This window comes from Lolium rigidum, chromosome 6, assembly GCF_022539505.1.
Source record: "Lolium rigidum isolate FL_2022 chromosome 6, APGP_CSIRO_Lrig_0.1, whole genome shotgun sequence".
Lineage (NCBI taxonomy): Eukaryota > Viridiplantae > Streptophyta > Magnoliopsida > Poales > Poaceae > Lolium > Lolium rigidum.
This window is the reverse complement of record NC_061513.1, coordinates 341314248-341330761: the sequence shown is the minus strand read 5'-3', so window position 1 is coordinate 341330761 and position 16514 is coordinate 341314248. Positions and strand designations below refer to the sequence as shown.

The 16514-nt window shown below is 46.2% G+C and overlaps 1 protein-coding gene across 2 annotated transcripts; it reads left to right on the top strand.

Moving 5' to 3' along the window:
- The first annotated feature begins 1092 nt into the window (after nt 1-1092).
- On the top strand, nt 1093-6185 carry LOC124660353 (mitochondrial-processing peptidase subunit alpha-like). 2 transcript variants are annotated; one of them, XM_047198156.1, is made up of 13 exons: nt 1093-1202; nt 2441-2686; nt 2772-3068; nt 3161-3328; nt 3424-3591; nt 3687-3767; nt 3884-3950; nt 4313-4407; nt 4519-4591; nt 4663-4733; nt 4802-4851; nt 5598-5710; nt 5799-6185. In XM_047198156.1, the coding sequence occupies exons 1-13, from the start codon at nt 1167-1169 to the stop codon at nt 5849-5851; spliced, it is 1518 nt and encodes a 505-aa protein (XP_047054112.1). In that variant the 5' UTR covers nt 1093-1166; the 3' UTR covers nt 5852-6185. The 2 variants fall into 2 exon arrangements, with proteins under 2 accessions (XP_047054112.1, XP_047054113.1); XM_047198157.1 differs by having other exon boundaries at nt 1123-1202; nt 2444-2686.
- Nucleotides 6186-16514: the final 10329 nt, after the last annotated feature.

Genomic DNA, 16514 nt, shown 5'->3' with positions numbered 1-16514 from the left:
TGGCATCAACCAAGAAAATGGGTCGGCACAATAGTCTGCATCCCTAATATGCTAACGTTGCCAAACGAGGAGACGAAAATATCTTCGACAGTAGAGAAGTCCCCCAATGACCAAGCACCTTCAGACAACAACCATACACATACACCGAACACACTTGAAATAAAATCTGGCCCACACAGCCTCTTTGACCTGTATCCTTGTATCCACATCCAAACCGTACAACTCAACAGGCAGCTTGGACCATTTGACAACCATGTAGATGACAGTACAAACACATCTCCAGTTCAGACTTCAGGGAATCTGGTAGCTAAACTAGCTGCTACTCTTTCCAAACTGAGAACGGCATTTCGTCAACCAGGTGGACTACCTACAACCAGACCAGCGCGATTATTTTTCCGCTCGACTGCAACTGAACAGAGAACCATCACCGAACAATTTCACCGAACAATTTCGCCGAAGTGCCGAACACAATTGCGATTTGCAAAGGCAACAGAATCCGCAAGATAACAAACGCAACAGGCCAGAACACATGCAGGGCATCAGAGTCCCGGAGGATAGTAAGTACCTAATCGGCGTTTGGTCAAACAGTTCACCTGCACGAAGTTAGCCACGGCCGGCGGCCGGCGGGCACCACCGGAAAACCCCATGCTCCTCCGCGCGCGGAGCGGTGCAAGTTAACTCCCCAACGGCGCGCGATCGAGGCCAATCGCTTCGCAGAACTTACCACATCCATCACCGCCGCGCGCGGACGCGTGTTGAGCAGGCCTCCCTTGTCGCCGACGGCGACGCAGAGCGCACGCGGCGGCGGTGATCGCGTCTCGGTGATCGCGGAGACGGAGAGGCGTTTTTGTTTTTTGGGATCACGCGGAGCGGCCGTTAGGGATTTGATGCGCGGTGCGATGTCCTGGCCGCGAAATGAGGCCAGGTTAGCCCAACTCTTTGCGCCGGACCGGCCCAATTAGGACGCCTAAGCTGGGCCGGCCCGGCCCGTTAAAATACTGCCCACGAATTCAGCTCACCCACTGCTATATGCGCAACCAGTCTCTCGAATTGTCGCCTTCCACTTGTCCCACGGTCTCCGTCCCCATCTCCGCCTCCGCCGCTCCCTCCGCAGGCGCCGCCGGCGACCACTCCGTCGAGCGAATCCTCCGCAGGCGCCGGCCACCATGTACCGAGCCGCCTCCGGCCTCGGCGCCCTCAAGGTCAGCCCTCCCTCGCCCTCAAGGCGTCGCCTCCCCTCCCTTGCGTTTCGCTAGATCTGATGGCTCCGTGGCGCCCATCCCGCCGCGATGCGCCCGATCCGAACGGCCACAGCCCATGGCGGCGTCGCGATTGGCACTGACATAGCATCCGTGGTTTGGTCACGTGGATTCGATGGGTGAGCGTGTAGTGGAGGCATTCTGGACGCTGCAAGTAGCAATCGTAGCTGTCTGAATGTTTATCCTCGTATGTTGAATTGAGAAACCATGGATTCGAGATGCGACGGTGAGTGCTTGCTTAGTTTGTGACGTGGCATGGTTTCATGTAATTATGAGGGGAAGGGTGATCTCTACGGTCGTTTGCAAAGGCATGACAATTGGCTTATGTTATTAGTGGAACCAGTTAGTTCCGATGTCGCCAGGTTTCTCGGTGGCTCTGTTTCTTCACAATATCATGAGCTCGGCAGCTATAACTTTTGTGCTACACCAGGTTAATGACATAGCTTTGTATTGTGTTTCATCTTGTGTTCTGCTTCATGAGCTCTTGTTTTGTGTTCAGGCTGCATGTAGTCAAATGTATGATTTGGAAGAGCTTTTCTTGAAATTGGAAATGCTTGTTAAAGTCCCTTTGAACAATTAGTTTTGTATTTATTTAATCAGTCTTATCTTAGTATAGAGAAATAGAAGTAGTCTTCTGGAACCAGTAATATTTACTTTGAATCCACATGATATATTTGCTCCGTACAGATGCTTGAAATGCTTTACTGCCGTAGCAAGTAGTGTTTGGCTTATTAGTTGGGCCCATGAAATGTTTCAGTCACGGGTAGAGCCATAGCCTTGCATTCAGATAACATCTATATAGGGATGCAGAAAATTTCGTCATTGAGAAGCTCTGCCATGTGTGATATTTTACTGCAATAACTAATAATCACCAAGCAGAGACAGCCTGCATATGCTTGAAATGCTTTACAGTCGTAGCAACTAGTGTTTGGCTTATTAGTTGGGCCCATGAAATGTTTTAGTCACGGGTAGAGCCATAGCCTTGCATTTAGATAACATCTATATAGGGATGCAGAAAATTATTTTGTCATTGAGACGCTCTGTCATGTGATATTTTACTGCAATAACTAATAATCACCAAGCAGAGAAAGCTTGTTTTTGTTGGGTTTTAAATATAATAATTCATACTGGTTGGCTCAACTTTAGCTGCTTACATAATATCTACTGTTTACCACTTGCAGCAGCGTGGGGCGGATGCTCAGATGTTGAATATTGCAATTAGGTCTGCTAGCACAAGTGTTGCACAGCGTTCATCCGGTGGCTTCCTAAGCTGGCTCACAGGCGCACCTTCAAGTGCATTGCTCCCACCTGACTTTGCACTCCCAGGAGTCACCATTCCTGATCCGCTACCCGACCTTGTGAAGCCTTCTGAGACAAAAATCACAGCACTTTCAAATGGTGTCAAAATTGCATCTGAGACATCTCCGGTATGTGTTCCTTATTTCTTATAATCTATGCATGTTCCTCATGGTGGTCGGTTAGTGATACCTATGTTTTTTATCTCTTTTCTAGGGATCATCATGTTCCGTTGGAGTTTATGTCAACAGCGGGTCTGTCTATGAAGCACCTGAAACACTTGGTGCTACTCAGCTCTTGAAGAAACTGGCCTTTGCAACCACTAGAAACAGGAGCCAGTTGCGTGTTGTGCGTGAAATCTGTGCTATAGGTGGTAATGCCAAAGCATCAGCTAACCGTGAGCTCACGAGCTACAGCTATGGAGCTCTGAAGACTTACATGCCTGAAATGGTTGAAGTTCTTGTTGATTGTGTTCGGAATCCTGCTTTGCTTGACTGGGAAGTAAAGGAAGAGGTATTTCTTCTTAATATTATGCCCTTTTGCTTCTGTACTTTTAGATGATTGGAATATGTTATTTGCTGAATGCTAACTTATTGCCTTCGTAGATAACAAAACTGAAGGCAGAGCTTGCACAAGCTTCAACTAACCCAGAAAGTTTCCTCTTGGACGCCCTTCATTCGGCTGGCTATTCTGGGGCTTTGGCAAACCCATTGATTGCCTCAGAAGCTTCCATTAGCAGATTAAATACAGATGTTCTGGAAGAGTTCCTAGCTGTGAGATTCATCCCACAAATCCTTTTAGTTAGTAGTATAGTTGTGTTGGTATTCTTGTTAACATGCTATTTGTATTTCTGTTTCATGGATGCCAGGAGAACTACACCTCCCCTCGAATTGTCCTAGCTGCATCTGGTGTCGACCATGATGAACTTGTATCAATTGCTGAACCTCTCCTCTCTGACATTCCCAATGCAACTGGAACAGTAAAGCCAAAGTCTGTCTACGTTGGTGGAGAATATAGACGTGCAGCAGATTCATCCGTATGTGTTATGGTTTTGAGCCACTCATTAGTCATTTATGTGATGTCTTTTGTCATGTATCTTTGTTCTTACTTTGGTTTCTTCTCGAAAAATAGAACACAGATATTGCTCTGGCTTTTGAGCTCCCTGGTGGATGGTTGAAAGAAAAAGATTATGTTACTGCATCAGTTCTCCAGGTTCATGATAAATATATGCTTTAAGTTGCATTGATAATTTTATTTAACAATCCACTTATACTGATTTCATGCAGCATTGTGGTCTAATATAAGAAGAACTAATCTGTTTTTTACAGACACTTTTGGGTGGTGGTGGTTTGTTTTCTTGGGGAAGACCTGGAAAAGGCTTGCATTCACGCCTAAGTAAGCAGACATATTCTACTGTTTGACACTCAAGCTTTGGTTATATCTGTGGGGAACTCTGAGAAACAATGAAACTTATATTGCCAATAGCACATATTATTTAATTATCTGACTGGGTGATAGTTCATATGATTTGCTCTGAGCCAGCTATTCTGCAAACTGTAAACCATAGATGATGTAGGTCAGCTAATAGTCAAATCCTTTTTCTGGCAACCATTCTAGGTTATAGCTACTATTATTTGCAGTGTAACGCCAATGGGCTTAAAAAGAAAATTCTATTCAGATTCTGATAGCACCACAAACTATCTTGTATCTGTATTAGTAATCACATTAGTGCCTTAACCGTGGTATACTTTGTACAGATCATCTTGTAAATGAATTTGACCAAATCAAATCAATCTCTGCTTTCAAGGATGTTCACAGTACCACTGGCATTTTTGGAATTCATACATCAACTGTAAGTATCATTTACAATTGGATAAGCAAAGCCTGTTATGCATAGTATTTTCCTTTTTAGCTACGGAGTATTGTACTTTGACAACTGATAGAAATATAATTTCATAATCAGGCTGCAGCATTTGCTCCTAAAGCTATTGACTTAGCAGCCCGAGAACTCACTTCCCTTGCGACTCCTGGTCAAGGTACCTTAACTCTCCTATATTGACTCATCAGTCATAAGTTGCTTTTGCCTGAATTTTTTTTTTTATTACAGTTGACCAGACCCAGCTAGATCGTGCTAAAGCAGCAGCTAAATCTGCAATCTTGGCAAGCCTGGAATCAAAGGTATGCATGCTCGTGTGATATTTCTGTAACTGTGCCTAATGATCTAGTACTAACAATTCAACTCACAGGCATCAGCAACCGAAGATATGGGGCGCCAAGTTTTGGCATTCGGTGAAAGGTACAGTTGTTAAACATTTATGCTTAACTGCAACATTTGTCATGGTGCCTATGCTTCTATTCCCTGCAAGGCCGAGAATATGCATAAGTTTAAGCAATGCTCTAGATACTCTGCAATTATACCTGGTTCACAGAATAGTGACATTTTAATTTATAGCACGTATTGTAACCATATTAGATACCAAGGAGCCCTCTTTACCTTAGTTATCACTGTTGGTTAGTATTCTCTAGAAAAATGCGATGCCTACTTGTTTTTTATATCCGTATGACAACTGCAAGATATCTGGAGAAAATCAGGTTTTACACATGGCTATTCTTTTTAGCCAACCCTATGATACTAAGAGAAATTATCTAAATTACTGGTAGCAAATAGAAGTAAAATGCATGTTTTGATGTTAACAAGATCTTTAGTGACTTGGTGGGTTAGGAACATCTTTGCCCCACAATATTGAGTGCTATCTGATGTTTGAAATGTGTAATTGCACTGTAACAACAGAACATGTGCTGTAATGGTGTCATGAACTCACAGCCCCTTTTTGAAGCCAGTAAATTTCACATGCATAATCAATGTAGAACCTTGCTCATCCAAGTTCATGTACTTTTTACTGTGTGTTGGTGATAAGAAAAAGAACTCCACAATTGGTGTATTATTTCTGCATCTCTGGAATCTGTATAATGTTTGCTAAGTGTAACATTTGTAGCATGTATCTTTGCACTGTCTGACACTTGTCATGTAAAACCTTTCAGGAAACCTGTGGAGAACCTTCTGAAGATTGTTGATGGTGTCACTCTGAAAGATGTATCAACTCTCGCTGAGAAAATCATCTCATCTCCCTTGACAATGGCGTCCCATGGAAACGGTGAGCTTCCTCATTTGTTACCAGCCATCTGTACATCAAGTGTTTTGACTGCACTGTTTCTAATTAATAGGTTCCCTTTGTTTTGCAGTTCTCAATGTACCAGCTTACGAGACCGTGCGTGGCAAGTTCAGCTCGAAATGAGTAGGCTTCCGGACAAGTTAACTGTTGATATTTTTTCTGCCCAAGATCATTTCTGGTCACATTTTCACAGAAAATAAGGAACATACAATTTTGATCATTAACTCCTACTGCGGGCCACTTCGGGGTCTTATTTTTCTGCAGAGCATGTATCCACCTGAGTTGGTGGTGTAATGTCGTTCTCATGAGTTATGCGATTGTAAATTTAGTCAAATCATGCATGGGTCCTCTTTCGGCGGCAGTCTGGAAGAGTGTACAAAATGTTCCTTCACTTTTTTTTTGATAAATGGTTGAAACTAGGCGTCAAAATGAATAAACATTCTGCCTCTGTTCTGGATTTCGACCGACCAGTTTGTCTGTCATGTTTTTCGTGATTGGTTTCCTTGATTTTAGTCGGTCAAGAAATGAAGCTACTCAGAAGTCGGAACTCTTCTAGCAGCTGCTGCGTTTTTCTCTCCTGTGGACGTGAAATAAATTGCTACGCATCTAGATGCAACTGACCGTGACCTGTGCTGTGCTCACTTGCTCGGCAATCATCTGACCGAGTTATTGAACCGAGACTGGAAATCCTGCAGCCGAAACTTCTAAGATGGTTTCGTTGAGGCAAAAGCAACACATAAAAAAAGACAGAGCGTGCTTGACTTGCAGCACATCAAAGCTGAAATGATACAACTGGAAATTGCAGCTCCATATATCCAAAACGTGTGGTTTCCCTGCCTGCCTCCTGGTTTCTCCCAGCCGTCGTTTTTTGACCCCTGAGCTCGCTCGCGAGGCGGCTGGAAGCTCGGGCCAGCAGCAGGTGGTAGGAACCAACTTCGGAACGACGCCGGTCGCTGCCGCTCCTCTGCTGGCTGTCCCCAGCATGAACTGGGGCAGCGGTTGGCAGTTGGCCGTAGCACATCGGCTTTGACTCCACGCCCCATGGCCGCACGAGGATGGGAAGCGCCGGCGTTTTTCCGCAGTGCCAACCAACAACAGCCCATCGTGGTTTTGGAGATAGGGAATCCGTGGACGTCCCTAGTCAAAGATACTACACGCGGCTCCCAGGCCTACTGATGGAGTGATAGCCACACCAGCTTATCTCCATGCTTTGTACTTCAACCATTTTAGATCTTATACTGTAACTTTTTTTCTAAAATAAATGTATCTATATTTTGATAATGTAAGACGTTTAAGCAAGCTAGATTAGCTAGCTAAAATGTCTTAAATTTATAAACAGAGGGAGTAGATCATATTCTAGTGGAACATCGGAGGACAGACACACACCTAGCAGTTCCTAGGGCTACTCTCGCAAAACCTCCCTCCTTGTCAGCTTCCAGAGCTTGAGTTCCTTCAAGATATGCCCTCTGTTTTAGATTATACTCACTCCTTCTCAAGTTAGGATGTTTATAGTTTTTAGTTAAAGTTAAACCTTTTTAAGTTTGAACAACTATCTATAAAAAAATCAACATCTAAAACTTTAAATGCATATAATATGAAAATATATTTCATGATGGTTCTAAAAATATTAATTTAGGATTATAAATGTTGACGGCTTTTTCTATATAGTTGGTCAAACTTTGAGAACTATGACTTTATGTAAATATTATAGGCATCCTATTTTAGGATAGAAGACCAATTCACTAACACCAAGAAAGTTTATAACTTCCTCTCATTAACGACTACATGCATCAATAGTTTCACATGCATGAGAGAAGGGAGAGAAATAGTGAACATTCGTTGGTGGAGAGAGGACAATAAATAAAAGAGGGTTTATAATTCCCAACAATTCTAAAAAGCTCTTTGGCCTTATAATCCCGAACGGAGGAACTATAGTGTAGAAGAACTATGTACTAGAGGCTAGCTAAGAGTGTGGTGACCATCTTACTAATTAGTATCTCCTCTGTTGAATATTAACTGTTGCTTTTTTCTATATACGCATGTATATAGACGTGTTTTAGTACGTAGATATATGTGAATCTAGATAAATCTGCGACAACGGAGATAGTAGGATATGCATGCGGAAGGAGGTGAATATCGTATTTCAAATTCCTTCTCACCTGGTTGCAATAATGAAATCACGATTTATTAAGTTAAGAGACCCCTTCATTATCTGAAATATCACTGCCGATTAGTATATCGTATAGGATTTGCCACAGACGATAGGTTGGTCAGTTGTTTTATGCAGCTGATTTTTTTTATATATATCACTGGGGATCCTACAATTCTAAAATGTATCGAGGAGGTTGCATGCATTTTCGCATCGACTTATTCTACTTTATAACGTACTGCGATGATGCCTTTATATTCCATACAGTAGTCAACTGAAACACGAACTTTAAGTCTCCCGGAACAAGCGAATTTCGAGCCATGGATTAAACTCGTTAATGATGTCGTCGTCATAATAGCAATCGCCATCAGTTTGTATTAGAAAAACATGTTCACATCTGGACAAGGAGAAAGGAAAAAAAAAGATTACATCATCTGACAGCGCAAACTTTGCGAAATTTAGAAAGTCTGAACATCGCTTCAGAAAGCAGCAAGGATTACTTTACGCCGCATTATGCTATATTTGATGACTCCATCTATGGAGGGTGCATTTCACCGTTCAAACAAATTATAAGCTTGTCTAAGTGCTGTATGTATGGATCGATGTAACTTTCATGTACTGCGTCATCGATTGGTACACCTTAATCAAGCTTTATAGCTTGGATCAAATCTCTAGCCAATGGATCTATAGAGCTGAAGATGGGACAAGGAGGGAGGTTGGTCATGGACATGGAGAGATACTACTAATGAAACATGATACTTTTACAAGTTGGTGTTTGCTCCTTTCATTTGGCATATCATGATGATCTCCTCTAATTAGAGATGTGTACCCTTTGGGCATGGGTTGGAGACCCAGCTAATCCAATGAGCAATGGGCAAGCTCGACTTTGCCACTGATTAACAACTCCTTTTGTGCTCCAATAGAAGGAGCATTTGAATCTTACTTTCTGATACCATCGGTATGTGTCGTTTTCATGAGCAAAGCAAAGCGAGGAAGCAATGGACACCAAGTTTTTGGAGGCTATACTCGTCAAAATTCTATTCTCCACCGGGCCGGACACTTTCAGAATAATTATGTTTGCATGTTTCTTGTATTCACTGATGTTGCTTAAGAAAAGTATTCCCTGGTGGTCAACCATGAAAAACACCGCACCTGTTTCGCTCGTATTCGTTGAACGCCTGGTGTTTGAGTTAGTAATCCATCAAACCTCAAGCCTTTTCGTCTAAAAGAAGTAATCCATCTAACGACCCGGCCAAGTACAAAATGAGCAGATGGTTTGTGTAATATCCAGGAGTAGAAGTGAACATGTGGTTTGCGGAAAATGGGCTAACGAATTTCCCTCTTACGTAAACTGTGCCATATGCTATGCACACATAATTCTGGCAGAAAAGAAAAGAAAAAAGGAAATGGCAACATGTGAAAGAAACCAAAACGAGTCCTGATGGTGTTTATTTTTCTCGGAATGAGTACACGCACCCTTAAGTTCAGGCATAGTTGGCCACCGGCCAACATGCTAAACCGCTAACCCATCCCTACAAAAAGCCTGCCCCGTAGAGATATCGTTAATTGTATCCCAGTATAGTAGTACGGTACTGTGTTGAAAGATCAATCTTTAACAGATGATCCAAAATAGGGCACTCCAAAATAGTTTTAGGGCACCTCTTTTAACTTCTAAGGCATACAATTTTATATGGCCATACAAGATGTAAAATAGGGCAACTGATGGATTTTAGATGATGTAAACTAAGGCATGTCAACCACTTTAAACTTGCATTTGGACACTTCAAACTTGGATTTCAACAATTCAAACTTTCACGTGAACATGTACCTAGACCCAGGAAGAGGCGATCTCAAGGAGACTAGGGTTCCTAGCCGCCTCCCGCTAGCGCCGCCGTTCTACCTCGCTTCTGTGGCCTTCGGGCCATGGAGGCGGCGTGGATCTCGGCCCCCGTCGGCGGGAGAGCTCCGTTCCCCTGGTTTTTAGGTTTTTTGTTTGGCTAGGCGGGGTTCAGGTGGTGGCAGCGACGCCTTCTCCAATAAAGTCTCCCCGGCTTCAGCCCCATCTCGACAGCGACGTCGAGAAGCTTGTGGGAGTGGTGTGATTCTCGAAGATTTCTTCTGGCTGGAGGATCTCCAGATCTTCATGGAGCTTCATCGGTGGTTAGTCCTTCTTCTTCGTCTCCGGGATGGATGTGGTTTTTTTGACCCGTTCGGCGACTTCCCGTCCGCAACCAACAATGCCAGGCCATCTTAGGGAGGAGCGGCAGTGGCGGCGAGTCGTCGACACGATCTAGAGGTTGAAGACGATGGGCATCTCAAGAGTTTCATTGTAATTTTCGTTTTTGTTGAGGTGCTTTGTACTGTTCGATGTTTCTCTTAAGGCTAGGTGATACGTCTCCGACGTATCGATAATTTCTTATGTTCTATGCCATATTATTGATGATACCTACATGTTTTATGCACACTTTATGTCATATTCGTGCATTTTCTGGAACTAACCTATTAACAAGATGCCGAAGTGCCGATTGCTGTTTTCTCGCTGTTTTTGGTTTCGAAATCCTAGTAACAAAATATTCTCGGAATTGGACGAAACGAAGACCCAGGGGCCTATTTCGCCACGAACCTTCCAGAAGACCGAAGAGCATACGAAGTGGGGCCACGAGGTGGCCAAACCACATGGCGGCGCGACCAAGGGGGCCCGCGCCGCCCTGTGGTGTGGGCCCCTCGTTAGCCCCCGACTCTGCCCTTCCGCCTACTTAAAGCCTTCGTCGCGAAACCCCTGATGCGAAAAACCACGATACGGAAAACCTTACTGAGACGCCGCCGCCGCCGATCCCATCTCGGGGGATTCTGGAGATCTCCTCCGGCACCCTGCCGGAGAGGGGATTCATCTCCCGGAGGACTCTACACCGCCATGGTCGCCTCCGGAGTGATGAGTGAGTAGTTCACCCCTGGACTATGGGTCCATAGCAGTAGCTAGATGGTTGTCTTCTCCTCATTGTGCTTCATTGTTGGATCTTGTGAGCTGCCTAACATGATCAAGATCATCTATCTGTAATACTCTATGTTGTGTTTGTCGGGATTCGATGGATAGAGAATACCATGTTATGTTAATTATCAAGTTATTTCATATGTGTTGTTTATGATCTTGCATGCTCTCCGTTATTAGTAGAGGCTCTGGCCAAGTTGATGCTAGTAACTCCAAGAGGGAGTATTTATGCTCGATAGTGGGTTCATGCCCGCATTGACACCTGGGGAGTGACGAAACCCCTAAGGTTGTGTTGTGCTTGTTGCCACTAGGGATAAAACATTGATGCTATGTCCGAGGATGTAGTTATTGATTACATTACGCACCATACTTAATGCAATTGTACTGTTGCTTTGCAACTTAATACTGGAAGGGGTTCGGACGATAACCCGAAGGTGGACTTTTTAGGCATAGATGCAGTTGGATGGCGGTCTATGTACTTTGTCGTAATGCCCAATTAAATCTCACTATACTTATCATGACATGTATGTGCATTGTTATGCCCTCTCTATTTGTCAATTGCCCGACTGTAATTTGTTCACCCAACATGCTTTTATCTTATGGGAGAGACACCTCTAGTGAACTGTGGACCCCGGTCCATTCTTTTAATACTGAAATACAAATCTGTCTGCAATACTTGTTTTACTCGTTTTCTCTGCAAACAATCATCTTCCACACAATACGGTTAACCCTTTGTTACAGCAAGCCGGTGAGATTGACAACCTCACTGTTTCGTTGGGGCAAAGTACTTTGGTTGTGTTGTGCAGGGTTCCACGTTGGCGCCGGAATCTCCGGTGTTGCGCCGCACTACATCCCGCCGCCATCAACCTTCAACGTGCTTCTTGACTCCTACTGGTTCGATTAAACCTTGGTTTCTTACTGAGGGAAACTTGCCGCTGTGCGCATCATACCTTCCTCTTGGGGTTCCCAACGGACGTGTCAACTACACTGTTGACGTCAGAAACCCCCTGGCGGGCAGAGACGGGCAACACAGTAGAGCCGGGAACAACTAGGGCTGCGGCTGGCCCCAGTCCCTCAGAGCGACGGCCCGCAAACCCTCCCGGTCGCACGTCCGATGCTATCGCAAGGGCGTGCCACCTGACCTATACCTGGTCGGGAAGGTGTGGATGATGCCTCGCTTAGTTTCCTGCATGGCATACACGTAAACATTAAATACGAGCCTCGATCGGCTCTCGGGTTATCCTCGTGAATCGGCTCAAAGAGCCGATCCACCCATGATTCGAACGAGGTGTCCGAATATATGGTGGTCCTGCTTGATCAAGGTAAAGCTAATTAGATCTACGACGATTTAGGGTTTTCACCGCATAATCGGATCATCCTACTCACGATTGGGCCTCGCGCTCGCGCACGGTGACCGTAAGCCGATCCTAGACAGAGCCTAAAAACCAACACGAGGTTGATCCCCGGAACATCCTTTCTAGGGCTAGCAAACGCCACCCTACACGCCGTTGGATCCTCCAACCCTTTGTAAGGCCTAACTATCGCGGATGTTAAACTAATCCTTGATGAAACAAGGAGCAATCGTAACGGATCAGATCCACTAAACTATGATCAAGCGGGGTGCCGCCCCTACACCTAAGATAGGTGTAAGGGCGGCTAGACGCGCAAGGGTTGCATAACGAAAGCATATAATTCTAAGAACAATGCTAACCCTAACACATATAAGATAACTACGTTGCTCGCCATCAAAAAGGCTTCAGTACGAGCAACGCATGAACAACGTGGGCAGGCTTGTGCTGCCTAGATCGCAAGATGCGATCTAGGCAGCATGGTGCTTACCGGAGAAACCCTCGAGACGAAGGAGTTGGCGATGCGCCGAGATTTGTTTGTGTTGAACGTTGGTTGTTGTTTATTCCATAAACCCTAGATACATATTTATAGCCCAGCGGACTTTCTAACGTGGGAGATCCCCACCGTGTACGAGACAAATTCTAACTTTTAATCTAGATACAATCTACTGCAATTAAAGATACACGGGCACTCTAGCCCAAATTCTCCGTGCAAGGCCGCTTCAGAGATCTTCCACGTGTAATCTTCCAAGCCCATCCTGATCGCGGCCCACCTCCTGATTTAGCCAAAATCTGGTGATAACACATGCCCCCCTGGTTTTGGAAATGACATTTCCAAAATCATTATGCTCTCTTTCGTCGGGTCATGTCGTGGCAGAGCAGAACCGTCGCAGTAAGTTTCATCATGACGACTTGCCTTCCCAACTTCTCTGCACGATTTGACAGTTTTTTGGCACCACCTCCTCGAAAACTGTTCGAACATTAAATCCCCACTTCTTTTATTTAACCGCACCGAACAGTTCTTCTCCTCATCCTTCCCGCATTAGCACTCCGAAAACCCTTCTGCGCACCATGTCTTCTTCTTCCTCCGCCTCATCGGGACTTTCCCTCGAGTCCTCTTCCTCCCACGAGCCAACGCCAGAACCGAACCCACAAGAGGTCCATGCGGCCAACACCCGCCGCGCCATAGAGGCGGGGAGGAGCCGGACCATGACTTCTCCATCCGGTCCGAGGACGACAAGTCCTCGACGGACGGGAGAGCGACCTCCGCTTCCTTGCCGACGGGGAAACGGAGGAGGGGAGCGATGACGATCGCTTCTCTCGGGATGACTTCACCTCCTCCGAGGAGGTGAAGGAGGAGGAAGAAGAGGAGGAGGACGACGACGACAGCCCCTCCGACGAGCCGCCGGCCAAGCGCCACTGCCCCTGGCCAGGGAATCTCAGTGATTTCGACAGCGACGATGACGACGACGAGGAGGATGAGGACAACGAAGGTCCCCCCGGTGGCCGCTACAGCAGCGACGACGAGCCCGCCGGGAGCAGCGCCGACAGCAACGGCGAGGGCGATGACGAGGGCAGCGACGGCCCGTAGATAGGATCCTTAGCATAGGATCAGCAGTAGTAGACGGGGCAATGTATCCCCTTAGCACTCCCTTTTGAGCGCAATCAGCTCTTCTATGTAAGAAATCTGGTTTATCAATGAAGAAATTTCCCAATTTGATTTTGCCGATTCCCTTTATAATAATTTAGCCGATTGTCCTTTGTACTGATTCTGCCGATTGTCAATTCGACCAATGCCCAATGAGCCGAGGGCAGCGCATCGGTCTCTCACGATAAATTTCAAGATAGGTTCATCCGGACCCAAACTCCCGGTCGAACAAGGCCAAGCCATAATCGTGCATCCCCTAGATCTTGTCAATGCAGATCCAACCGAATGGAACGTTAAACTTAGCGGCAAAACTCCTGAAATAAGGTCCAGTCTCCTTATTATCTTTCAAATTTTAGACATTCTTCTGCCGCATCCCTCCCTTCCAGATCCTCTTTGCTTTCAGGAGAGCCCCAGGACTGTTGCTGGGTCAACTCAAATGTTGAAGCTGCCACTTCTGCAGAACAGGCATCATTCGTCTACAAATTCCCTTGTGGTAGTCTGCAGTGATGTTTATAATCCTGCTCTGTTTTCTTGCAGCAACCATCTCGTAAAACAAAAATTGAGATGCAAAGCCAGCCGATTTCAGTAAACATCGGCTCCCTATAGCAAAGGATCCTTCAGGGCAAACTGCCCCCCGAGCCTCAATCAGAGTGAGGACAGCAGTGAGCCGACCAACTCAGCCATCCTTGGTTTCCAACTTGTAGAGCAGGGCCAGCCGGTCCCAACAGAATCGGCCCCCAAGAGCAGAGAACCTTCAGGGTGAGCTGCCCCCCGAGCTTCTTCAATTCAATTCTTGCGCCTTGCTGACCAGATCGGCTCATCACCTTTGGCAGGCTGCTGCAACTTCCGGTGAGGATGTTTTGAATTTCTGATGCCCTCCACCACCTTGGACGTAACAACCTCTGAAAGTGACAGCTATCAAGTCGCCACCTTGGCCAAGCCCCCAGGCAGACACGCCACAGCCGATCGCTTCGTCATCGGCTATTCTCATAGTCCTAGAAGAGATGTGCTCCCTTCGTGGGCTCCCCCTTAACCTGATCTACACGTCCATGCTGCTCTTGTTGTTGGCCAGGGTTGTGATCCCTCAGACTTGTTCCAATCAACAGAGCCGATCTGGACGTGGCGATTTCTTTTGAACATTAGCCTCTGCATCTGGTCACCAAAACTGACGCTTCTGCTGGCACTGCTGAGCCTCTTGAATCCATGCATCGGCTTTCTATCCTTAAGTCGATGTCTGCGCATCGGCTGTGTTTAAAAATTTGCGAATTTTTGGCCGATTTATGTATCGGCCCCCATATTTCGATACCCATCTCCAAAGGATGAGACGCTTCTACTGCATATCCTCGTGTTTTATCCACCTGGGTGCCCCCCCCCCGAGCCGATTCTGTCAAGATAATTGATGGTATCGGCTCTGTTGGATAACATGTTGAACCCAGGCAGAATGGATGGTGAGGATAATTTTGGCCGATTGCTGGAATCGGCCTCCACGTTGCTTGCTCGGTAAAGGTTTTGTGATGTCCCTTCATAATTTTTTTTTTTCTTTTTTGGGGCCGATCACAAGGATCAGCCTCGCCACGTTCATCCATCGACATTTTCTTTGTTACACGGTCAGGCCGGTGGATAAAACCAGCCTAACCCCGTTCTTTGTCACGTCGATGCGCTCACAGTCGTCCAAATTGATGCCTGAGAGCGGCTCTTGGCCTCGATGTCTCCCAAATGTCCATGCCGGCCGTTGAAACCTCGACCGAATCATCCGCATGGACGACTTCTACTTCATCTCCATCCCATCTGTATTAGGCATTGGTGCATCGTGGATGGAATGCAACAGTTGGCGTGGATCCAATCTCTCCCTAGTAGGACAGCGTAGGTACTCTTGCTGTCGACAATAAAGAACGTCGTAGGGACAGTTTTCCTTCCTACGGTCAGATCCACATTCAGAACACCTTGTGCGTCAGATGCTTGGCCGTTGAAATCGCTCAATGTCACATTGGTCTTGATCAGATCCGAGCTGGAGCGTCCCAACCGACGTAGCATGGAGTATGGCATAATGTTAATCTGCCGCCCGGTGTCTACCAACATCTTGTTGACAGGCTGCCCATTGATGTAACCTCGCAAGTACAGGGCCTTCAGATGCCTGTAACTTCTTTCTTTCGGCTTCTCAAAGATGACCGGCCGTGGGCCGCAGTCCAATTGTGCCACAAGTGCTTCATATAATCTTGGAGCGCTAAACTCCGTTGGAAGAATGAAGACCATGTTTGTGCCAGCCCGATGTATCATCATCGGCTTTCCTCTCGCTTGGGGTGCCACTCTTTTCTTTGTGGCCGACCTTCTTCGTCCAGGGTTTGCTGAATTTTGGCGGCCGGATCAGGCCGTGCCTTCCTCGGCGTGTGCGAGTACAATCTTTCGGCTTCTTCCAACCCACGCGGACGCTGAACCCTTCGCTTTTGGGAACGGCTGAGCCCATCGGGGCACCACCCGGGCCGATGATATTTATCTTCTTCATCATCGTCCTCTAGTTCCTCGAGATCTTCCACCCGAGCGGACTCAGCATGCTTGTTCCGAGGCGGGAGAGGCCCTAGACGCTTGAACACGGACACGTTAACGGCGTCCTTCTTCCTTTGCTTGCATTCACGGCAGTTCTCGATTGTTGG